Genomic DNA, 26,216 nt, shown 5'->3' with positions numbered 1-26,216 from the left:
GGAGTTTAAGTTATTCAACCATCTAATTCAAATAAGTCCCTAGCCATTTTCTTTGATTTTTATGGAAACTGAATCATGGGAGCTTGATTTAACTAGCCCATATACCAATTTTCTAGAACTGTTAAAGTTTTTGAAAGATGTCATTATTCAGAAATGGATGAATTTGGTGTAAATTGATAGAAATTAAGCTTAAATTATGAAAAAGAACTAAATTGTATTGTTTAATTGATAGTTTAGTACATTGGGGAACAAATTGAATAAAATGCAAAATTATTATGAAATTTTTATAAACTAGAAAGTAGAAGGTCCCTAATGAGTGTATGTAAGCTTTAGATCAAAAGTTATACTTGTTATGAGTTTAGGGGCTAAATTGAATAAATTACAAAATATGTATGAATTTGTATTTAATTGTGATTTGATATGGAATTTGATATTATATTATTTTTGAATTATCACTTGTAGCTAAAAATGACGCAAAGCCGTCAATAAAGAAAGGACTAAATTATTAGCCGTCACAATTAAATAATATAATATCATAGCTATTTTTCATTATTAGCTACAAGTGATAATTCAAAAATAATATAATATCAATCTCAATCATAGCAATTCAATTCAAATAATCATTTGTAGCTATTTGTTCAATTATATTATTTTTGAATTATCACTTGTAGCTAAAAATGACGCAAAGCCGTCAATCTCAATCATAGCAATTCAATTCAAATAATCATTATTAGCTACCTCTATGTCACTAGTTTGATTGATTATCAATATAGAGGACTAAATTGAACAAAATGAAAAATAGCATAGTTTAATGATTTATGGTGTTTTGTATGAAATTGAGTTGAGATGTGTTGTATAATTTGATGAATTGATGAATTGATAATTAAATGAGATTGATAGAATGTGAATTAAGCTATATGGTAAATTGGATAATTGGTTACCGTATTAACTGTTCAGAGTAGAATATAGTTGGCATGTCATATGAAAGATTGAGTACAGGCTATATGTCGATGAGCTAGGTCAAATTTTCCTTTGGACTTTAAAATAAGTGTTGGGCACAATTTTTACTTTGGTTATCCCGATGAGCACTGGGCGCAATCTAATTACTTCGGACGTTTCGATGAGGCACTAGGTGCCGAATTGGTGTATTGGTTGCGATTAGTGTATCTGTTCTAGTCCAAGTCATGTTAATAGGGGATATAATATTTGAATTGATTGAATGATATTGGAAAATGGTTAAATGTTACGAAGTTTCACTAAAGATACTTATATACGATATTTGATTATCGATCACATGTGAAAGATTATGCAAATCTGTTAACGAGCCTATAGGCTGATATAGTAAAATAATGAATGAATTGATTCGATTTTGTGATGAAATGTGGTATGTTCAAATGTTGCATATTGAATAGATATGCAAATATCATTGGCATTGAAATGTTGGTATGATATTTCTATTTAGCTTGGCTAATTGAAGTCTTGTATAGGTGATTCATATAAAGCATTTGGTATATTTGTGGCATATGTATATATTGATGTATTGGATGAGATTTAGTATAAGATGTGTTTAAATTGGTTGACCTTAGAAATCAAATAGGTTGTATGCAATTAATTATAATCTATGTTATATTGATTTGGATCATGAAAATACCACTGAGTTTTATCGCTTAGTGTACAATTTGTTTCTTATGCATAGGTTGAGGTACATCTCAAGGTCCTGAGCAGTGACTCCAGCATCCAGTCAAAGATCCTAGACTCTTCAATGTTTGTAAAGTTTCTTTTTGTTCGTTATACAACATGTACCTAGATTGAGTCGATTTTTGCATTAGGTGTTAATATGTAAGTTTAGGTAATATAAAGGTATGTATGATAAGTTATGCTAAGATTGAACATTTGAGAATAGCATATGTGACTGAATCGGTGATTGACTATGATGAATTTGTTTCCTAAGTGAGGCAAGTAGGTGTCATTTTGGCCATTTTCAAAATGGTAAGTCATGTCGTGATAACATCCTCCCAATGTTGCAATGAGATGAAGCAAAGAATTGTATTGCAATGATGTACATTCAAGGTCATGACGAGACCGGGTCAGTATGTGGCGTCGTAACGAGGAACCCTTAACGTCACGATGTCAACCTGATATTTTGAATTCTTTACATTCTGGTCCTAATTCGACCTTGAGTTTGGAATAAAGCTTTCATAAGCTCATATAAAACATAAAAATAGGTATATATTGTATCGTATGCATGTATTGCTTACAAATAACTATTTAATGATATAAAACAAATGTAATTTAACAGTAGTTGCTTCGACAATGGATATGACACCTTGTGTAACACCCCTAACCCATATCCGTCGCTGGAATAGAGTTACGAGGCACTATTGGATAACACACCTAATTCACATATACTTAAGCATTCATAATCGAATTTCATTCAAAACATTCACAGTGTCTATTATAAGGTTCTACTAAACCTTAAAACATGCTTAGAAAGGGTTTGGGACAAAACTGATAACATTTAAAAACTTTAGGAAATATGGAAAATTTTCAAAGATATAAGGGCCACACACCCGTGTGAACAAGCCGTGTGCCTCACATGGCTACCAGACACACCCGTGTCACAAGTCGTGTGAAAACAGGGCATACATACTGACTTGCACCAAATGACCGAGGACATGATCGTGTGCCATGGCCGTGGAAAAATTAGGGAGGTTACTGACTTGGGTCACACAGCCAACCACATGCCCATGTGCCAGCCCGTGTACCACACACGACCAATAGACACGTCCGTGTGTCTAGGCCGTGTTAAAACTGTAGGATATACTGACTTTAAATTGTAAGGTACCTTAGGGGACACACGGCCGTGTACCAAGGCCATGTGTCACGCACAGTCAAGCCACACGCCCGTGTGCTCAACCTGTGGAGTAAAAATATGTAACGTCCCAAAAATCCCGAAATCCAAAAATCCCGAAATCTTGAATTTTTCTTTTTGTGCTTAATAATTCCAGTTAAGTGCTAATTATGCAAAGGTAGGTATTGGTCAAGGTTTGAGTTCGAATTAAGGGGTAGAAGAAATTATAAGTTAATTATTAAAAGAATCAGGGTTGGCAAGTAGTTGGGCTTTTAAATAAAGATAGGGGAAATAGCAGCAAAAAGCCTAGTAGAGGAGTGCCTAAGTGACACCACTTAAAGTGTAGGGAGGTGGCGTTAATAGCTAGCAAGGAGATGAGAAGGGAGAAGTGATAGAGCCGAATGGGGAATTGGGCATGGGAAAATTCGAATATAATGTGATAGCCCTAATTTGACCCTAGTCGGAAAGTGGTTTCGGGACCACAAAATCGAGTCATAAAAATAATTAACTGTTAAATTATGTGTTTATTATATGTGTAAATGCATGTGTGAAAGTTTCATGCTTTAATCTGGTCATTTGTATGTGAAATTTATAAGATAGGACTCATGTGATAAAACTTGAAAGTGTGATAGGTAAATTTTAAAGTACCAAATAATGCATGAAATGATGACATGAGGGATTTGCATGTCAAATGGACCAATTTTGTTTAGTGGCCTGCCATAAATGATGGTTGATGTATAGTATATGTTTTATTTTAGTATTATAATAAGTGATGGCTTTATTTTTGAAATAAATTAATTAGTAAAACAATAAAAGATGACAAAAAAAATAGATGTTCATCTTTTATCTTGATTGCCGAAATTGGGGAAAGAAAATATTGAAGAAAGAAAAGGGGGAAGACTTTCGGTCATTTGAAGGCTTTAGAAGGTTAGTATGTTGTGTTAAAGTTGTGAAATTTTAGCTTGTTTTAGGTTAATCATCATGGTTCTTACTTAGCCCATGCTAAATTTTAAATTTTGATGGATGGATGAGCATTCGGCTATGGTTATCAAAGAAGGAATTTGATTATTTCCTTTAAGTTTTGATGAAGAATGTGTTGAGGAAAGAAATTGATCTTGCTAAAAATATGAATTTTTAATGCTCATATATGTAATAGCTGAAAATAAAAAAAAATGCTTGATGTCTTGAACAAATGTTGTTTCGATGTGTTGAATTGAGTAAATTAGATGATTGAACACCTAAGGATTCGGCATTGTTCATGATTCTTTTATTTAGAATGTGATTTTGAATGTTATGAGTATTGGAATGTAAGTATATGTGTGCTCGGTCATAGGAGTTTGATATGAAGCTTTGTTAGGTTTGAGTGATGAATGGCCGAATGAGCTATAGGCTATGTAAGGATGAATTTTGTATATAAGTTGTGTGTATGGCTTTATTAGTTAATAGCATTCGGCATTATTATTATTATTATTTTATATATATGTACAATCGGTCTTTGGGGGTAATAAGATGAAGTTAAAATGTTAAAGAATGTTTCTAAGACTTGTTAAGTCGTTGTGATCATTGCCGAATGTATGTTTGGTTAAAGGAAATTTTCAAATCGTTTATGTATGTGTATGTGAACTAAATATTTAATGAATATTCGGCAAAATGGGGTTAAGGGTTAAGTCATAAGAATTTTGGGTGGTATTAATATTTGGACGTTAAGGTTATATGTACTTTGGCTATGTGAGTTAGGTCTTAAGTAACCTAATTATCTTGATATGCATATTACAAGGTAACTATGTTTAGTTAATAATATGAATGTAAAGAGTTGTGAATTAGTACATTGTAATAAATCTGCTTGAGACAGCAGCTGTAATGTGATTTTGGAAAATCACCATAAATTGAGGGAAATGAGTTAGAAGCTAAATAAATTATGTAATTCAATATTAATGAGTCTAGTTTCTTATAAAAGAAACCGTGTAAGTAAAAGAATTTTCGATAATGAGATATTTGAAGTGATGTGGGACAGGGTCAAAATGACTTCTAGATCCTCTATTCTGTTTTTACAGAATCATTATAAATTGTAAAAAAATGGTTATAATATGAAGTTTACATGCATAGACTCCTTAATGAGTCTAGTTTCAAATGAAATAAACGAGAACATATTTTGAATTCTGTACAATGAGAAATTTGATTCGTAGTGTAGAGTGGTCAGATTAGTCAAACAGTGAAAGAAGGGAAACTTTAAGAAAAATTTGGTATTGATTAGCCAAACCAAAAATTCTGAAAATTTTATGGATAGAATATATATGAGTCTATTTTCAGGGAAAATTAATGGCAATTTATTTTGAGTTTCGTAGCTCCAGTTATAAATGATTTAGTGACTGCTGCTCAGGAAGACAGCTTGCAGTGAAATTATAATTATGTAGTAAACATTAACAAAAATTTGTTAATGAGTTGCTTATTGATTTCTTATAAGCTTACTATGATCTGTATGTGTGAAAGTTGAATAATGACTAAGTTTAAAATTGTTGAATTTAAGGTCAAGAGCATAGAGGGGCAAATTCGGAAGGGAAAAGAGAAAGTAATCGAATAGCCGTTGTAATCGTTCGGCAACATTCAAGGTAAGTTCTTAAGTGTTTAAGCTTGATTCCTTTTTATATGCCCAAGAGTTAAATTAATATGGAAAAGGGAATGTAAAATGTATTTAGTTAATGTGCCGAATATGTAATGATTTAAGGCTATAAGCCGGTTATGGCTATTATGCTTAAGTTGAATTGGATTTGGAAATTTGATGCACTAAATGAGTGTTACAATGAATAAACTGTGCCGTATATGTGCTGGTGGAGATATCACGATTTGTGATTATTAAATACCTAAAGGAAACCATGATGTGTATAAAATTATTATTATTAGTCCTTTGTGGTAGCCGAATATGGCTTGGCACTAAAGTGATTAAATGTAAACTTCGATGAGGTAAACTATTAAAAGTGTGGTGCTATAAGACTATGGGCTAATACGATATGTGGATTTGTTCCGTAAAGTAAATTATTAAGGTATGTGATATGTACTTATGCATGCTAAATCGATTGGAATTGAATCATGAATGTGAATTGCGAAGCATAGGTAAAAATGCCTATGACATATATGTGAGTAAGGGTAAAACCATCGTAAATTATCGATAAGGATGGGCTATGTGCGGAACCATCTTATAATTGCTAATTTGAAAGGTTGTGTGTGAATTAGTGAGCAATATGTATATATTAGATGAATCGTGACCTTTTGGTTCTACTTGAATTAAGTTGTGCGATAAATAATTTATGTATATGACTTATAGTCGAATGGTCACTATGGGTTAAGTTTGAATGGTGAAATGGATATGTGATATTTATGAATGACTTTTGAACTGAAATGTAAACGATGGTGTTCATATGGAGCTTATACCCGAATGTTGCAAATGACTACGAATGTGATATGTTGAATGAGATGTATTAATATATGATTAAATATGCATGATATTTGATGTGTATTCAGGTTAAATCCCGCAAGCTTCGTGCTGGTATTATATCCGGGATAAATCCCGCAGGCCTAGTGCTGGTATTATATTCGGGCCTTCGTGCCTAGCAGGCTTAGTGCCAGTGATGTGTATTCGGGCCTTCGTTCCTAGCAGGCTTAGTGCCGGTGATGTGTATTCGGGCCTTCGTGCCTAGCAGGCTTCGTGTCGATGATGTGTATTCGGGCCTTCGTGCCTAGCAGGCTTCGTGCCGGTGATGTGTATTCGGGCCTTCGTGCCTAGCAGGCGTAATGCCGGTGAAATGATATGTTTTGTGAATTTGGTGTTCCTTGTAAGATAAGGGTTTAGCCGAATGTTAAAGATGAAATGATAGTGTATTGTATCATGCTTATATGGCCTAATGGCAAGTATAACATGTTGGTAAAAATGCAATATGCTTTTATAATCGAATGATAAGTTTGAAATGAACGTGAGTGAAATGTTATGCATAAGCTATCAAATGCTAAGTGTGAAAATGAGATGAAAGAAAAGTGTTTGAGATGTATAATTATATACGTTCGAATGATGTTAGTACTTAATTGATATGAATATGTTATATGGAACTTGTTGACTTGATTATTCAGGCCTTTGAGCTTAGCAAACTATAATGCCGGTGAGATACTATTCGGGCCTTCGAGCCTAACAGGCTATAATGTCGGTGAACTGATATCGGGCCTCGAGCCTAACAGGCGAAATGCCGATGATTTGAGAAAAGTCCATGACTAAGGTACCTCGTGTTAGGTTGACAAATGAATACATTCAGTACATTAAGTGGGCCAGGTATGCATTATGTACTCATATGTGAGTTTGATCTGCAACGAATCATAAGCGTGCATTGTGATACATACATGAATAAATGTTATAACTATATCTATGATCATGATACACCGGGTCAGGGTGTGAAAGTATGTGAAAGTATTCGATTTAATTATGTTATACGAATTCAGATTAAGTGTGATAAGAATGCTGAACGTGCATTATGTGTTTGTGTGTATTCGGCCAGATGGCAATATACCTAGAATATGGCCACTTAAGAAATTGAATAATCGAAGTATAATTGCGTTTATTTGTTTGCGTTGCTTAAGACTTACTAAGCTTATGAAAGCTTACTCTATTGTTACATTCCTATGTTTTATAGATTGTTGACTTCGGTTACCTGCTCGGGTTGGAGTTCGCCGGAGATATATCACACTGTCGAGCTCACGCTATTGGTGTAAGTAAATCCTAGTATTTCGAGTCTATGGCATGTATAGGGTTTTAATGTTGAGTATGTGATATTATAATTTAGCCAAAGGTGTTGGCTAGTGATGTTTTGGGCCTCGTAAGCCCATATATGGGACAGATAGCATGTGAAAAGAAAAGTTTTAAATTGATTGAAATTTTTCGGCACTGTTTTTGTGTGATTGACTGAGTTTAAGTCGGGCAACACCTCGAACCCTGTTCCGGCGAGGGATACGGGCGAGGGGTGTTACATATAAGGCTTATAAATAGGTGCCAAATGCTAGGGTATGAAGCTAATGCCGAATTTCCTTTACTCTGTTACCAGAAACTCTTTTCTCTAAAAGCCGAAAACCCTTTGCCTTTCTTTTCTTTTTCTTCTTCCTTGTGCCGAATCCTATTTTTCCTCTACCTCATTGCTAACTTTTCTTTCTTTTTCCTTGGAGTCGAATAACCCTCTTTTGATGTACAAAATCGTAAAGGGCCGAACCTCTTTGGTCGAATACCCTTGGTGCAATCACTACTCCTACTTCGGTCAAATCTAGTGTAAGTGTTGTTCTCCCAATCGGTTTTTTTGCTAAGTATCGAATATTGTCCCTTACTCTTTCTAATTAACTGTGGTAGGGAATTAGTATCGGATCTCGGATCTTAGCTCATTGTCGAATTGCCCCTTAGGTGTTACGGTTTTGGTAAGTATTCCTTATCCGTTGGCTAAGGTTGGCTGAATAGCCATAGTGAGGTAAAGGGACTTGTGTTGGATACGAGTCACCTATTATTCTGGTTTTAATAGTTACGATTGGTGTAGATCTAGGAGTTGATCGTGATTAGTGAAGGGGCTATTATACTTATCGCGCAAGGTAAGGTTAAGGTGAGATTCCGACTTTTGGTAAAGTATTCAATAAGTATGTGAGATTAATCTTTGAGTGATATCGATTGTAGGTTTAGGCTAAGGAAATCGCAGCACGCTTGCCTACCACGTGTGTACATACACTGCACACACACAACTAATCGGCAAGAGCCAAAATGCCAAAAAGTCGAAATGCCGAAATGCCGAAAAGCTAAAAGTTGGGCTACAGTAGTCACACAATGCACGAACACTCATGGAGAGGAAGTCGATAGGTTGCCTGAGCCCCACGGGTGATTCCGTGGACTTGGGTTGAGAATTGGCCAAATGGGCCAGAATAGGCTAAATGGGCCTGATGGGCTGTTAGGCAACAACCCATAATAGGCAAGGATTGATAAGTGATGCTATGTGTTAGGAAATTTGTATGTGGGCATGAATATATTATGATTCAGGCCTAATGGGCCATATGAATGTGAATTGGGCCTAGTGGGCCATAAGAATATGAATTGGGCCAGATGGGCCATTTGAATAAGATTGGGCCTATTGGGCCATATGCATCTATTTAGGGGTATTGGGCCTAATATATGATGACTACATAAAACTTAATTAATTAATTGAGACCCTGGACAAGTCATAAGGTTAAGGTTAAGGTGTGGCAACGGGTATATGCATGTCTACGATTATATCTAGGGAGAGCTTGGTACTTAAGCAGTCTTAATAGCCGACATCCTCTTCTCTGGAATCCTACCTGCTGCACAGTATTTGTTCATCTTAGCTCACGAGACTGGTTCATGGGCCAAGGTAAGTGAAAACCATAATTAAAAGAAAATTACCGAAATGCCCCTAAAGGCGAAAATGACCAAAATACCCCTAGGTGTTGAATGTATGTTTTATGGATGTGACATGCACACATATGATGTTCTGCTTAGGTTGCATTAAGGTAGGAACTATGGAACGGAGGAAGTATATGAGGATCACATGGTTGCCTAACAACAGTAGATCCACCGACGGCTTTTAAAGCCTAATGTAACACCCCAAACCCGGCCTAGACGTTATGGCCGAATCTGACGTGTCACATCATAGCATTTTTTAACAAATTGATCTTTTCGATAAGAATCCGTTACTGAATCTAAATCCTTTTATCAATATTTAACAAATGTTCTTGATATACGATCACCAATTTGTTTGCCTTTGGTATATTACTTCAATTTAAATCGCGGAAGCATTTTGAAAACTTTGTTGTTGAAAGCTTGTGTTCTTTAGATAAATCGTGCTATTTTGAAACCTCGTGTTTTCCTAGACTAGCAGTTTAGTTTAGGAAATCAAAATCAAAATTAAAACTTAAAACCCTCCAACGGCCTTATTACATAACATTTAACCCAAAACGAAATCTAATTGTAAATAAAAGAAATCGTAGCAGTAGTGTGGCCATCTCCGAGTCCCTCGTAGCTCCAAATCGTCTAAGGCGGTGGATTACCTACACGGTTAAAAGAAAGGGTGAGTTTACGAAAACTCAGTGTGTAATCCCTTCTCAGACAATAGGGAACTGTGTATGCAGTAGGAGTCTGGGCCTAAGCCCTGCTCAGTACCAGTGTTGTCTGGGCCTTAGCCCTAAACAGAAATAGTGTGGGCCTAAGCCCAATACAGAATCAGTACAGTGTAAATATGCAACCCATCCCAATCCAACCAGCACACCACTCCATCCCAACCAACACCATGTGGAGATAAAATTGACCCACCCAGCCAACACACCAATATTGCAGCAAAGTTGCCAGTAATAGTAAATGTGGCAAAGCCACCAGTATCAGTATATGTGGCAATGCCACCGGTAGCAGTAATTGTGGCAGAGCCACCAGTATAGTACTTCCTCCAAATCAAAATCCCAATACCCATGCAGTATATCATGTCATAAATATTACGTGTATGCAAAGTGTCATTCTCATTACAGTCATATAAATATCATACACTCATCAGTCAACCTACCTCTAGGGGTATAATGGTCATTTCCATCTATTAGGGGTAAAACAGTAATTTTATCCTTTAGGGGTATTTTGATAATCTTACTTATTTTGGGGTCTCAGTATAGATAACGACCTCTTCGAAGGTCTACAGTCACCTCGAGCGACTCAGATTACCCAATTGGTTGAAACGGTGTAATAGGCCCCCAGCCCCACATTTGGCCCAAGTGGGCCCACAGATCCGTATAGCCCTTTTAGCCCAAATTTAATCATGGCTATGCAAATTCCATAGCCCAGTCCAATATTTATCATCTTTCGTGAATTTTTATCTACTTGGGCCCACGAGCCCATTGGTCCCACACTGCCCATTTCGGCCCATCAAGGCCAATAACTGCCTAGGCCCACGAGAACACTCGTGGTGGCCTTTACAGTTTATCACTCATGATTTCTGGGCTCGGCTCACCACACGAGCGATCACACACTCGTGAGTCTTCAAATGCCGAAGTTTCAATTTTTCGGCTTTTGTCGATTCACAGTAAAGAGGGGTGTTAATACACACCTTTTGGCTTTTGGGTCAGTAACAGAAATGGTGTCCGGTTACACACCTTTTTGGGGAGAAAAACGTCGAACCCTGCGCGCTCAACCTAAATCCAAAATAACGATCCCATGTTAGTTCTCAAACATTTGGATTAACCACCCAACTATGTACTCACAAATTCCCAACAATATGCATCGCTTACCTTGCTAAGACAAGTAGGGCTTAAACCACCCTTATCCAACGATCACCCTCTTATAGACAACAACCAGCATTAACATCCCATCTATTCAGTAACTTAATAATATTTTATTAAAACCAAGTGCACTTCTTACCAAGACATGAACTAAAAACGAAAGGCAATAGCATTCGGCCCACCACCTTGGGTAACGTCACGACCCCCTAGCACCATTTGAGCTAGAAAGAAAACGTTAGATAAACCTATCCTCGCAACGGCCAAGAGGATTCGGCTAAAGAAATACCCAAATCAAACATGGAAAAACAAAAAGGAGCCTTCCACTATTCAGCTAGAGAAAACACTTACCCTCAATTAAAAAGATTAAGAATCGGTTAGGCCTCCACAACTTCAGTCACACCAGGAGAGAAGTAATCGGCTAACTTCAGGAGAGAAAGAAACAACGAAAAGGAACAAGGAGAAGTTGGGTTCGGTTTCTTCGACTTTAGAAATAAGAAAAGAGACGTTTCAGGCAACAAAAGGAAAAGGTTACCAATATTTAGCTAAAGAGGATTCGGCAATCTTGACTCAAAGAAGAAGAGAAAAAGAAATTGAAAAGAGGAAAGAGTCACCTACAATTCGGCACAAAAGGGTAACACAAAAAAAATAAAACCCAAAAGTTGGAGAGATGAATTCGGCACCTACTCCTAAACATCAAATGCCGAAATGCCTATCCCAAAACCCCTTGGCCGAATTTTGCACCAACAAATTACCTATTCGGCTACAACTCTCCCCCTCTCCAACTCCTTGAAACTCTCCTCAAAACTCTCCTTGATATCCTCCATAATCTTCTCCCAACAACTCAATACCAATTCAAACTTCCACCACTTAGAAGTCTACTGCAACTCCACCACTTGCCGTCCACAAGTGCAAAATAAATGCTCCTTGTTTACCATGGGATTCTAACCCTTGTTCACCCCAATAGCTATGTCACGCCACATCCACCAAGCCAAAAGGCTTTTTGTGACATAACACAACCACCATTATTTATAAGGTACAAGTGCCAGTAACCAGGTTTTTTGAAGAGCAAAACAAAAATGCTGCAAAAGCTGAAGCTTGACCCTAGGACTTCTCAGACCCCTCCCAAACACACCCAAATCACTTAACCAATCCACCAAACGAGCAATTAGTGCCAACATAAGCAAAAAAAATTCCAGACCCTAAATTTTGAGGCATTATAACTCTACCCCTCTAAAAGAAATTTCGGCATCGAAATTTACCTTATCAGAATAGGTAAGGGTATTGATGTTGCATTGCCTCTTCAAGTTCCCACGTGGCTTCTTCTACTCCATGATTACGCCAAAGTACTTTGACCAGTGGAACTAATTTCTTTCTTAGCACTTTAATATCACACTCCAATATTTGCATTGGTTCCTCCTATATGGTTAGATCAGGCCTAACTTCAATTTCCTTAACTGGCACGATGTGTAAGGGATCGGAGTGATACCGCCTAAGCATTGAAATGTGCAACACGTTGTGAATTCTTTCCAGCTCCGAAGGCAACTCAAGTTGTAATGTAACCGGTCCTACACGCTTAAGTATCCGATAAGGCCCAATAAATCTAGGGCTCAGCTTGCCCCTCCGTCCAAACCTCATAATTTTCTTCCACAGTGATACCTTAAGAAAGACATAATCCCTCACAGAGTACTCGATCTCCTTACGCTTTAAGTCTGCATAGGACTTCTGCCTATCAAACGCTTCTTTCAATCAATCTCGAATTAGATTCACCTTATCTTCTGTATCAGCAATTAGCTCCAGCCCTAGGATTCGTCGCTCACCCAGTTCAGTCCAACAAGTAGGAGTACGACACGTATGACCATATAACGCTTCGTACGGTTTCATTCGAATACTGGACTGATAATTTTTGTTATATGCAAATTCTGCCAATAACAGATAATCCTCCCAGTTGCCCCTGAAATTCAATACACAACTTCTTAACATGTCTTCCAATATCTGAATTACTCTCTCAGACTGTCCATCTGTCTGAGGATGAAACGTAGTACTAAAATCCAGTCGTGTACCCAACGCTTCGTGTAATTTCTTCTAGAATCGAGATGTGAACCTAGGATCTCTGTCTGATATGATCGAAACTGGTACACCATGCAATCTTACAATTTCAGCCACATACAACTTGGCCAACTTCTGTAATGAATAATCAGTGTGGACTGGTATAAAATGGGCAGACTTAGTCAGTCAGTCTACAATCACCCAAACCGAACCTTCTTAGAAGCCGTCAAGGGCAACTCACTCACAAAATCCATGGTTACCTTTTCCCACTTCCAGAGTGGAATCTTGACTTGCTGTAGTAATCTAGAGGGTAATTGATGCTCAGCCTTAACCTGCTGGCACGTCAAGCACTTACTCACATAATCTGTAATATCCTGAATTAGGGCTTAATCGGAATAGTGGTTTCGTGACCACAAATCTGAGATAGAAATAATTATTTTATAATTATTTTGATGATTATGATATGATTGCATGATTGTGTGAAAATTTCGTGATGAAATTCTATGTCTAAAGTGCTTAAATTGAAAGTAGGGACTAAATCGAATAAGTTGCAAAACTTGCATTCTAGAAGTTTTTAGTATGAAATTGTTTTGGAATATTAATGAGGAGGTCTTAAATAGCAATTTGACCAATTTTAAGTTCATGGACAAAATTAAGACATGGAAGGAATTTTTGGAAAGTTTAGTAGTAAGGGTATTTTGGTCATTTAGTTATTAAAATGAATTAAAAACAAAATTAAAAGCCAATTTTTGTCCATCTTCTTCATTAGGCCGAAATTTCAAGGGTTCTCCATAGCTAGGTTTGTTTCAAGCTTCCAAGCTCCATAATCAAGAGAAACGAGATTCAAGTCGCGATCGAGGAAGAGAAAATATTGTGGACTAAATTGCAAAATCTTTATATTTTGGTACCAAGGTAAGTTCATGTGTAAATAATGTAGCATAAATGTTATTTTTAAGTTATTAATGTTAATTATATGATATGCTGATTTTTAATCGTGAAATATTATGCTTTGTGGCTAATGTTGAGTAATATGCAAATTATGTTTACTACTTGATAAATATGAATTGCTACCGAGTATCGGTTCCGATATTCCATGGAAGACGGCAAATGTGAGATCGAGGAAAAAAAAGCCCGTTTGAACCTTAGGAATAGATTAGGATACAAGTGACATGTCACTAGGATGGTTGAGCATCCGAACTCGTTGAGTTGAGTCCGAGTTCACCTATGGATGCGAATGTCCGAACTTGTTGAGTTGAGTCCGAGTTCGTGAGATGTAACTAGGCATCCGAACTCGTTGAGTTGAGTCCGAGTTCATTTATGGATGAGAACACTCGAGCTCGTTGAGTTGAGTCCGAGTTCACTTAGGGGCGGGTTACATGATTTCTTGATTACATATGAGGCACTTATGTGCAAATTATCCGTGTATCCGAGTTGTATTCCGATGTGTTCAATGGGTGAAATTTCTAGTGAAATGGAAGAACACTTAAGATGCAACTGACGTTTTGGTAAGTGTTGTGAAATGGACACTTTGGACAGGTATGTTCTTAACCCTCGGGTTGAAAATAGATACAACAACGATAAGGTGGTAAGATGATGAATGATGTTTAGAAATGTGATATATGTTTTGGTGATACCATGCTAAAGTTGTTTGGTATATTTGTATTGTTATGTTACTTGTTATTTACATATGAACTTACTAAGCATTTATGCTTACTCCTTCCTTTTCATTCACTGTAGTTTTGAACAAGCCAGCTCAGGAATCGGAACAGGTCGAAAGTTCGATCACACTATCCAAAGGACTTTCATCTGGGTAAATGGCTTGTAAAACTTAAGTATGGCATGTATAGCAATATACTTATTTTGTGTAAATAATTTTATGATATGGCCATGTTTGGTTGAGAAAATGTTTGATATTGATAAGTCATGGTGATGGCTAATTTAGATCATGTTTGATATTATGGAAGTTTAATAGGTTATCTAGTTCATAAAAATTCATGGAAATATGAAACTTGCCTTAAAACAGAATATTGCTGCAGCAATGACATGAATTTGAAAAATCACTAAAAAAGTATAAATGGAAATAAATAATGAGTAAGTTATGAAATTTAAGCTTAATTAGTCTATTTTCATGTGGATTGAACAAAACAGGCTTATAAATTATATTTTATGAGATATTTAAACTTTTTTGAAACAGGGCTAGAGTGATTTCTGGATCCCCTGTTCTGACTTTAAAAATTCATAATAAATTTTAAAGAAATAATTAGAAGTTTTTATTTATATGTACAGATTCCTTATTGAGTCTAGTTTTAATAAAAACAAACCTTGTAGTCATTGAAATTCTTTATAGAGAGATATATGATTTGTAATACACAGATGTCAGAGCAGTCGAACCCTGAAATAGGGGTGATTTTAACTAATAAACTGTACTAATTGGCCTAACCAAAAATTCTAGAAAAAAATTAGTAAATAGATATATGAGTCTAGATTTAGGAAAAATTTACAGATCTTGATTTCGAGTTTTGTAACTCAAGATATGATTTTTCTTGTAACTGTGACGCGGGTAGTTAGAAAGCTGTGAATGTAGAAACAAATGATTTGAAGTTCTTAATTTGATAAATTATGTTCGGTAACCCCTCAAGCTCGACTCCGGTGACGGCTTTGGGTGTGGGGGCGTTACATAATTGGTAAGTTTGTGTTTTAATCCAGGCCACCAATACAACTCATGAAGATCTCGGTATAGCTTGTTCCCACCAGGATGCATGGCATAAGGACTACCATGTGCCTCTCATAGAATAGCTGCCTCTGAGCAAAATCCTTCGGTATACACACTCTTCCACGGAAACATAACACCCCTTCCCTATTCAATCCAAAATCTGAAGTCTCACAATTTTTCCCTTGTTGAAAGTGAGGAACTAGCGATTCATCCAACAACTGCATCTCCTTAATTTGATCAGTCCAAGTCGGTCTTACTTGTAGTTCAGCTAACAAACTACCATCATCAAACAGGCTAAGACGAGCAAACATTGCTCTTAAATCAGAGACAACTCTACGGCTTAGTGCGTAAGCTACTACATTAGCTTTGCCTAGATGGTACTCAATTGAACAATCATAATCTTTAAGCAACTCAATCCATCTTCGTTGCCTAAAGTTCAACTCCTTCTGAGTAAGGAGGTATTTGAGGCTTTTATGGTCTGAAAAAATAATCGTTCTTTCCCCATATAAATAATGCCTACAAATTTTTAGTGCAAACACCACTGCCGCCAATTCCATATCATGAGTGGGATAATTTGCCTCGTGAGGTTTAAGCTGCCGCGACGCATAAGCAACCACCTTTCCTTCTTGCATCAACACACACCCTAATCCAACATGTGACGCATCACTGTAAACAGTAAATTCCTTCCCAGACTCTGGCTGTATCAAATCAGGAGCCCCTATTAAAACTTTCTTCAATTTCTCAAAACTCTCTTGCTATTTATTGGACCAAACAAACGGCACCCCTTTTCGCAGCAATTTAGTCAAAGGTGTAGCTATCACTGAAAGCCCTCCCACAATACGTCTATAATATCCAGCCAAACCTAGAAAACTTTGAATCTCAGATACAGTCTTTGGTGGTTTCCACCCCAATACGGCTTCAATTTTTCGAGGATCAACCCTAATCCCCTCGGCAGACACCACGTGACCTAGAAATGTCACCTCTTGCAGCCAAAACTCACACTTGCTGAATTTCGCGTACAACTACTTCTGCCTCAGAATATGAAGAACAATCCGCAAATGTTCATCATGCTCCACCTCAGTTTTCAAATACACCAGAATATCGTCTATGAACACTACCACGAACCGATCCAAATAGGGTTGGAATACTCAGTTCATCATGTCCATAAAAGCAGCCAGTGCATTCGTTAACCCAAACGGCATTACCAGGAACTCGTAGTAACCATAACGAGTCCTAAACACTGTCTTATACACATCAGCTTCCTTAACCTTTAGATAATGGTACCCAAATCGAAGATCTATTTTGGAGAACACCGTAGCTCCTTGCAACTGATCAAACAGATCATCTGTCCTCGGTAAAGGGTACTTATTTTTTATGGTCAGCTTGCTCAGTTGACGATAGTCAATGCACATGCGCATGGACCCATCCTTCTTCTTCACAAACAATACTGGTGCTCCCCAAGGGGACATAGTCGGTTGAATGAATCCTCGATCCAACAGCTCTTGAATTTGAGCCTTTAGCTCCACTAGCACCTTTGGTACCATCCTATATGGGGCGATGGACACTGGAACTATTCCAGGTAAGAGCTCAATTCCAAATTCGACCTCACGATCTGGGGGCAAGCCAGAAAGCTCTTCTGGAAAAACATCTGGAAACTCCTTAACAGTTTTTACATCCTCAACAGAAAGACTCTTAATCCCTGAATTGCTAACATATTCCAGAAAAGCCTCACAACCCTTGCGAACCAACTTCTCGGCTCTTAACGCTGATATCACATTAGACAAGTAATCCCTTCGCTCCCCTATTATGGCCATCTATCCATCCTCTAAAGTCCTCAACACCAACCATTTAGCAGCACAATCCAACCTCACACGATGCTTCACTAGCCAATCTATGCCTAAAATAATATCAAATTCCCTGAATGGCAGTCCCATCAAATTCACAGGAAAAACCTCCCCTTGAACCTCTAAGGGCACATCCTTGAATAACTTATTCACTCTAACTGATTGTCCTAGTGGACTCAACACCGTTATTTCACTAACAGTGCTCTCAAACTTAATACCCAACTTCTCAGACACAGTACACGCAACATACGAATGCGTGGATCCAATATCAATTAAAGCAACAAATGGTGAATTATAAATCAAGAACGTACCTGTTATGACATCAAGGCCATCACCATCCTCTCGCGACGAGCAGCATAAACCAAGGCTGGTTGTCTCACCTCGGTGTTACCCGTACCTCTACCTGGTGCTCCACGACCTCGTTCAAACCCATTTCCACTTCTGGCTTGTCCACGACCTCTCAGTGGCTGACCACCTCTCACTGGCTGAACATGACCCTGTCATGTAGCTTGCATCTGAGTAGACCTTTGACGACAATTCCTAACCTGATAATCCATAGACCAACATCTGAAGCACGCCCTAATCTTTTTCCAGCACTTACCTAAATGAGATCTCCCACAATCAGCACAAGGTTGCGGTCTTGTAGCAACAATAGGATCTCCAGCTCGGACTGGCCTATCAACCTTGGCTCTCTTAATAGGCCTACCTGTAGAACCCAAGGATCTAAAATCCCTTTTTCCTCTGCCCCTATATTTCTCACAATTCTGGCTCTCCGAGTGCTTCACATCCTCGGCAATATTTGCTTTCTCCACTAAAGTAGCAAAGTCTCACTCCCTTTGTGGAGCAATTAGAACTCTCAACTTATCATGAAGGTCGTCCTCAAAACGCACACACGTTCATACTCAGTCGCTACTATTTCACGAGCATAACAACTCAACCGCAGAAACTCCACCTCATATGCCGCCACAGTCCTATTCCCCTGGGTCAAGTTCAGAAATTCTTTCCTTCGGGCGTTCACATAACTTGCACCCACATATTTCCCCTGAAAGGACGTCTTGAAGAAATCCCATGTCAGACGGTCAGCTTTTGTACCTTCCCTCACAGTAAGCCACCATTGGTAAGCCTCATCTCGCAGTAATGACACCGCCCCTTTCAATTTCTATTCCATAGTACAGTCAAGATCATCCATTATCCACTCTGTAGCCTCTAGCCAATATCCCACCACATTCGGGGCTACACCAGAAACACCTCTAAAAATTTTTGCCCCATTATATTGGAGTCGTTTAGAAGTTGACCCCCGGGCCACTGATCCCGTTCTCGCTCCAACAACCCTTTCAAGAACTCGCAACATCGCTTGAGACAAGGCATCATCCCCAATAGCTTGATCATGAGACCCAGTCTCAGTTACTGGTGAAACCAGTATCTCCCTAGCAGGCATGTGACCCGATGCTGAAGACCCAGCTCTAGCACCCCCTCGGCCTCTACCCCGGCCTCGTGTACCCCTTCCAAGAGCACATCTAGTGCTTATATTAAGATACACTTTATCTAAATTTAGAAGTTTTATGCTATCAGTTTATAATTCCAGTTGTTATTAAAAGATATGTTATGATAAACAGTATTTGGAGTTTTGTTTGCGTAGATCGAGATCCCACTACCATTATCAGTCTTCTACGATCTCAGTTTGCTCTAACTAGAAATTTCCAGTATAGTTCTACTTTCTATAACAGTTTTCCAGCACAACATTACAGTTTAAAGCAATAGATACTAACGGAGAACTTATAGATTTGGTGCCGGAGACTCGGCGTGCCACACTTCCAATTATTTCAAAAGCATGTCAAACTCAATTGGAACAAAAATTTCAAAAACCAAATTTAAAAAAAACCCCATTTTTGGAAAGAATAGAAAATAATTTTCTGCCACCAACACTGCAGCTGAGTTTTGTAACCTGGCTCTGATACCACTAAATGTAACACCCCAAACCCGGCCTAGACGATATGGCCGCATCTGGCATGTCACATCAAAGCATTTTTAAACAAATTAATCTTTTCGGTAAGAATCCGTTACTGAATCGAAATCTTTTTATCAATATTTAACAAATGTTCTCGATATACGATCACCAATTTGTTTACCTTTGGTATATTACTTCAGTTTAAACCGCGAAAGCATTTTGAAAACTTTGCTCTTGAAAGCTTGTGTTCTTTCAATAAATCGTGCTATTTTGAAACCTCGTGTTTTCCTAGACTAGCAGTTTAGTTTAAGAAATCAAAATCGAAATTAAAACTTAAAACCCACCAATGGCCTTATTACATAACATTTAACCCAAAACAAAATCTAATTGCAAAAAAAAGAAACTGTAGTAGTAGTGTGGCCATCTCCGAGTCCCTCGCAGATCCAAATCATCTAAGGCGGTGGATTACCTGCACAGTTAAAAGAAAGGGTGAGTTTACGAAAACTCAGTGTGTAATCCCTTCTCAGACAATAGGGAACCATGAATGCAGCAGCAGTCTGGGCCTGAGCCTTGCTCAATAACAGTGCTATCTGGGCCCTAGCCCTAAACAGAAATAGTGTGGGCCTAAGCCCAATATAGAATCAGTATAGTGCAAATATGCAACCTATCACAATCCAACCAACACACCACTGCGTGCCAACCAACACACCATATGGGGATAAAATCGACCCACCTAGCCAACACACCAATATTGCAGCAAAGCTGCCAGTAACAGTAAATACGGCAAAGCCACTAGTATCAGTATATGTGGCAAAGCCACCGGTAGCAGTAATTGTGGCAGAGCCACCAGTACAGTACTTCCTCCAAATCAGAATCCCAATCCCCATGCAGTATATCATGTCATAAATAGTACGTGTATGCAAAGTTTCATACTCAATACAGTCATATAAATATCATACACTCATCAGTCAACCTACCTCTAGGGGTATAATGGTCATTTCCAACTATTAGGGGTAAAATAGTAATTTTACCCTTTAGGGGTATTTTGATAATCTTACTTATTTTGGGGTCTCAGTATAGATAACGACCTCCTCAAAGGTCTACAGTCACTTCGAGCGACTCAAATAACCCAATTGGTTGAAACGGTGTATTAGGCCCTCAGCCCCACATTCGGGCCAAGTGGGCCCACAAGCCCGTATAGCCCTTTTGGCCCAAATTTAGTCATGGTATGCGAATTCCATAGCCCAGACCAATATTTATCATTTTTCATGAATTTTTATCCGCATGGGCCCACGAGCCCATTGGGCTCACACTGTCCATTTCGACCCATCAAGGCCCATAACGGCCTAGGCCCACGAGAACACTCGTGGTGGCCTCTATAGCTTATCACTCATGATTTGTGGGCTAAGCTCACCACACAAGTAATCGCACGCTCGTGAGGCCTCAAATGCTGAAGTTTTGCCTTTTCGGCTTTTGCCGATTCACAGTAAAGAGGGGTGTGAATACACACCTTTCGGCTTTTGGGTCAGTAACAGAAATGGTTTACGGTTACACACCTTTTTGGGGAGAAAAATGTCGAACCCTGCGCGCTCAACCTAAATCCAAAATAACGATCCCTTGTCAGTTCTCAAACATTTGGGTTAACCACCCAACTATGTACTCATAAATTCCCAACAATATGCATCGCTTACCTTGCTAAGACAAGTAAGGCTTAAACCACCCTTATCCAACGATTACCCTCCTATAGACAACAATCAGCATTAACATCTCATCCGCTCAGTAACTTAATAATATTTCATTAAAACCAAGTGCACTTCTTACCAAGACGTGAACTAAAAACGAAAGGCAATAGCATTCGGCCCACCCCTTTGGGTAACGTCACGGCCCCCTAGCACCATTTGAGCGAGAAAGAAAATGTTAGATAAACCTATCCTCACGACGGCCAAGAGGATTCGGCTCAATAAATACCCAAATTGAACATGGACAAACAAAAAGGAGCCTTCCACTATTCGGCTAGAGAAAACACTTACCCTCAATTAAAAAGATTAAGAATCGGTTAGGCCTCCACAACTTCAGTCACTCCAGGAAAGAAGTAATCGGCTAACTTTAGGAGAGAAAGAAACAATGAAAAGGAACAAGGAGAAGTTGGGTTCGGTTTCTTCGACTTTAGAAACAAGAAAAGAGACGTTTGAGAAAACAAAAGGAAAAGGTTACCAATATTCAGCTAAAGAGGATTTGACAATCTTGACTCAAAGAAGAAGAGAAAAAGAAATTGAAAAGAGGAAAGAGTCACCTACAATTCGGCATAAAAGGGTAACACAAAAAAAATAAAACCCAAAAGTTGGAGAGAAAAATTCAGCACCTATTCCTAAACACCAATTGCCGAAATGCCTATCCCAAAACCCCTTGGCCGAATTTTGCACCAACAAATTAACTATTCGGCTACAACTCTCCCCCCTCTCCAACTCCTTGAAACTCTCCTCAAAACCCTCCTTGATATCCTCCATAATCTTCTCCCAACAACTCAAGACCAATTCAAACTTCCACCATTTAGAAGTCTACTGCAACTCCGCCACTTGCCATCCACAAGTGCAAAATAAATGCTCCTTGTTTACCATGGGATTCTAACCCTTGTTCACCCCAATAGCTATGTCACGCCACTTCCACCAAGCCAAAAGGCTTTTTGTGACATAACACAACCACCATTATTTATAAGATACAAGTGCCAGTAACCAGGTTCTTTTAATAGCAAAATAAAAATGCTGCAAAAAATGAAGCTTGACCCCAGGACTTCTCAAACCCCCCCAAACACACTCAAATCACTTAACCAATCCACGAAACAAGCAACTAGTGCCAACATAAGCAAAAAATTTCCAGACCCTAAATTTTGGGGCGTTACACCCAATATGTAAATGAAGGTAGTTTCGTAACCGGGCTACCATTGGTGTGTGGGCTGGGTGGGTTGATATCTATATCCCCACATGGTGTGACGCTGATGTGTAGCGGATGGATAATTTGGATGGGATTGCATTGCATGTTTGATGATTTCTCTTTGAATGCTTGTTTTTCATCGAGGGTTGTACACAATGATTTTGCGAAAACTCATCCCCTCTTTTATTTTATTTTCAGGTGATGCTCAGTAGAAGGTTCGATGTTTGGAGGGACTCTGGGTGGCCGGCTAGCAAGATAATTCGGACTTGGTTTTTTTTTAAGCATTTAAGTTTTTATTTCTTTTTAAGTGTGTTCAGACCAGGTTGTAATAAGGTTTTCATTATGTTATTATTACTAGAATTATTATTATTTTCAATGTAATTACGAGAAGTTGAACATAAATTTCTTAAATTATAGTATGTTTTCTACGTTTTCGCAATTAAGTTTTTTTAAAAAATTAAATGTTTTAAACAAAATTTTCGTAACTAAAAGGTTTTTTTAGTTAATTACGGTTTCTTTTATTTTAAGAAGGGTTTTCAATAAAAACACGATTTTCATTAAAACACTTCAATGTGATATGCCGAATTCGGCCATAACATTCAGGCCAGGTTTGGAGTGTTACATTTAGTGGTATCAGAGCCCAGGTTGTAAAACACGGGATGTGAAGTGGCCCTTATTACTTGATTTCTTTTTGTGTTTAAAAATATTTATATTTGATTGAATTACAATATTTTGGAAAAAGGGAAGTCTTGCTGTGCGGCACACTAAGTCTCCGACGTCGAACCAAGTTCTTTTACTCTTAAATTTGTTTAAATTATTATACAGTAAATAGTTAGAGGGCTACTCTAGATGATTTTTTTAGAATGGAACCAAAGCCCGCAGGAACTTGAAACTGTAGAGGATTTTCGAAAATAATCTTCTCTTTAATTACTTCCATAAAACATCGGGTTAATTATTGAAACAAACTAAGACTTCATAAAATTTCTAATCTAGATAATACGCGAATCGACGATGAGTGCTAGAAGAGGTGCAAGGGACCGTGGCCGAGGCTGCGAAGTTTTAGGGCTGAACCGTCGGCATCAGGCCATGTGCCCGATGTTAGAGTAAAAGAAGCTCGGGCCACGAGAGAAGATGCATTGTCGCAGGCAATGCTAAGAATTTTGGAAAGGGTCGCTGGGCCAAATAATGGCAGCAAAAATCGAGGGTCCATTTCGGAGTGACTTCGTTCGAATGGGGCTAAGATCTTTAAAAGCGTGGCTGGCATGGCTCCTAATATGGCGGAATATTGGTTGGAGGCCACTGAAAGGATAATGGACGACCTGAATTGTCCACCTGAGCAAAAGTTGAAAGGAGTAGTGTCACTACTTAGGGAAGAAGCCTACTAGTGGTGGCTGACAGTGAAAGAAGTCACCCAATCGGAGTGGGTCACTTCGGAGTTTTTCAAAGCTGCATTCCAAGAGAAGTATGTGGGTGCAAGCTATGTGGATGCTAGAAGGAAGGAGTTCCTAAATTTGATCCAAGGGAACAAATCGGTGGCGGAGTATAAGGCGGAGTTTTTACACCTTAGTCGGTATGCGAGAGTAATGGTGGGAATAGAGTATGAATGTTGCGTGAGGTTTGAGGATGGACTTAAAGATAGCCTCAGGGTACTGATAGCTCCACAAAGGGAGCGAGTTTTCTCAGAGTTAGTGGAAAAAGCAAAGATAGCGGAGGAGGTAAAGCACACTGAGTGCTTAAATCGGGAGAAAGAAGGGGGTAGGAATAAGAGGGAGGCTGAGACTCCTGGTGTAGGACAAATACCTAGGGCTAGGGCCAGAGTTAAGGGGCCAGATAGAGTAGGGCCCCTAGCTGTTAATCCAGGGGTGCAACTTTGTGCTGACTGTGGGAAAGGTCATGTAGGCGAGTGTTGCAAGAGGACGGGAGCTTGTCTAGCTTGTGGATCTATGGAGCATAGGATCAGGAATTGCCCTAGAATGTCAGCTCAGGTGCCAGTCATGGACCGAGGTGGTGTACAGCCACCGAGAGGTGGTCAGCTATCGCCGAGAGGCCGTGACCAGGCTAGGGGTGGAAACAGTTTGGGTCGTGGAGCACCAGGCAGAGTTGCTGATCATGCTGAGGAGAGGCAGCCAGCTTTTGTCTATGCAACACGTCGTTAAGAGGATGGAGACGCTCCAGAGGTGAATAATGGTATGTACTTACCCATAGTGTGTTATTTACCTAAGTTGGAATTAGAATGCGCAGCGAAAGTGTGGTGTGGTAGTCTATGTTAGTAGTTGGAAATTTCGAGGATGAAATTTCTTTTAAGGGGTAGAGTTGTAACGCCCCAAAAATCTTGAAATCTAAAAATCCCGAAATCTTGAATTTTTCTTTTTGTGCTTAATAATTCCAGTTCAATGCTAATTACGTAAAGGTAGGTCTTGGTCAAGGTTTGAGTTCGAATTAAGGGGTAGAAGAAATTATAAGTTAATTGTTAAAAGAATCAGGGTTGGCAAGTAGTTGGGCTTTTAAATAATGATAGGGGAAAACAGCAGTAAAGAGCCTAGTTGAGGAGTGGCTAAGTGACGCCACTTAGAGTGTAGGGAGGTGGCATTAATAGCTAGCAAGGAGGTGAGAAGGGAGAAGTGATGGAGCCGTATAGGGAATTGGGTATGGGAAAATTCGGCTATAAGGCTTATAAATAGGTGCTGAATGCTAGGGTATGAACCTAATGCCGAATTTCTTTCACTCTGTTACCAGAAACTCTTTTCTCTAAAAGCCAAAAATCCTCTGCCTTTCTTTTCATTTTCTTCTTCCTTGTGCCGAATCTTATTCTTCCTCTACGTCATTGCTAATTTTTATTTTTTTTCTTGGAGCCGAATAACCCTCTTTTGCAGTTCAAAATCGTAAAGGGCCGAACCTCTTTGGCTGAATACCCTTGGTGCAATCACTACTCCTTCTACTTCGATCAAATCTAGTGTAAGTGTTGCTCTCCCAATCGGTTTCTTTGCTAAGTATCGAATATTGTCCCTCACTCTTTATAAACAAATGTGGTAGGGAATTAGTATCGGATCTCGGATCTTAGCTCATTTTCGAATTGCCCCTTAGGTGTTGCAGTTTTGGTAAGTATTCCTCATCCATTGGCTAAGGCTGGCCGAATAGCCATAGTGAGGTAAGGGGACTTGTGTTGGATACGAGTCACCTATTATTCTGGTTTTAATAGTTATGATTGGTGCAGATCTAGGAGTTGATCGTGGTTAGTGAAGGGGCTATTATACTTATGGAGCATAGGATCAGGAATTTCCCTAGAATGTCAGCTCAGGTGCCAGTCGTGGACCGAGGTGCTGTACAGCCACCGATGGGTGGTCAGCTACCGCCGAGAGGCCGTGACCAGGCCAGGGGTGGAAACAGTTTGGGTCGTAGAGCACCAAGAAGAGTTACTGATCATGCTGAGGAGAGGCAGCCAGCTTTGGTCTATGCAACACGTCGTCAAGAGGATGGAGACGCTCTAGAGGTGAATAATGGTACGTACTTACCCATAGTGTGTTATTTACCTAAGTTGGAATTAGAGTGTGCAGCGAAAGTGTGGTGTGGTAGTCTGTGTTAGTAGTTGGAAAT

General features: G+C 38.8%; 1 protein-coding gene across 1 annotated transcript; it reads right to left on the bottom strand.

Moving 5' to 3' along the window:
* Positions 1 to 17,713: 17,713 nt before the first annotated feature.
* LOC107963318 (uncharacterized) lies at positions 17,714 to 20,578 on the bottom strand. The gene is made up of 6 exons (XM_016899870.1): positions 20,512 to 20,578; positions 18,966 to 19,288; positions 18,638 to 18,902; positions 18,289 to 18,554; positions 18,079 to 18,240; positions 17,714 to 17,965 (listed from the first exon to the last, which is right to left on the bottom strand). Exons 1-6 carry the CDS (start codon positions 20,576 to 20,578, stop codon positions 17,714 to 17,716), a joined length of 1,335 nt encoding a protein of 444 aa, XP_016755359.1.
* Between the last annotated feature and the right edge of the window lie 5,638 nt (positions 20,579 to 26,216).

Source organism: Gossypium hirsutum, chromosome A02 (genome assembly GCF_007990345.1).
Source record: "Gossypium hirsutum isolate 1008001.06 chromosome A02, Gossypium_hirsutum_v2.1, whole genome shotgun sequence".
In the NCBI taxonomy this organism is placed as follows: Eukaryota; Viridiplantae; Streptophyta; class Magnoliopsida; order Malvales; family Malvaceae; genus Gossypium; species Gossypium hirsutum.
This window is presented reverse-complemented; position numbering and strand designations above follow the sequence as displayed.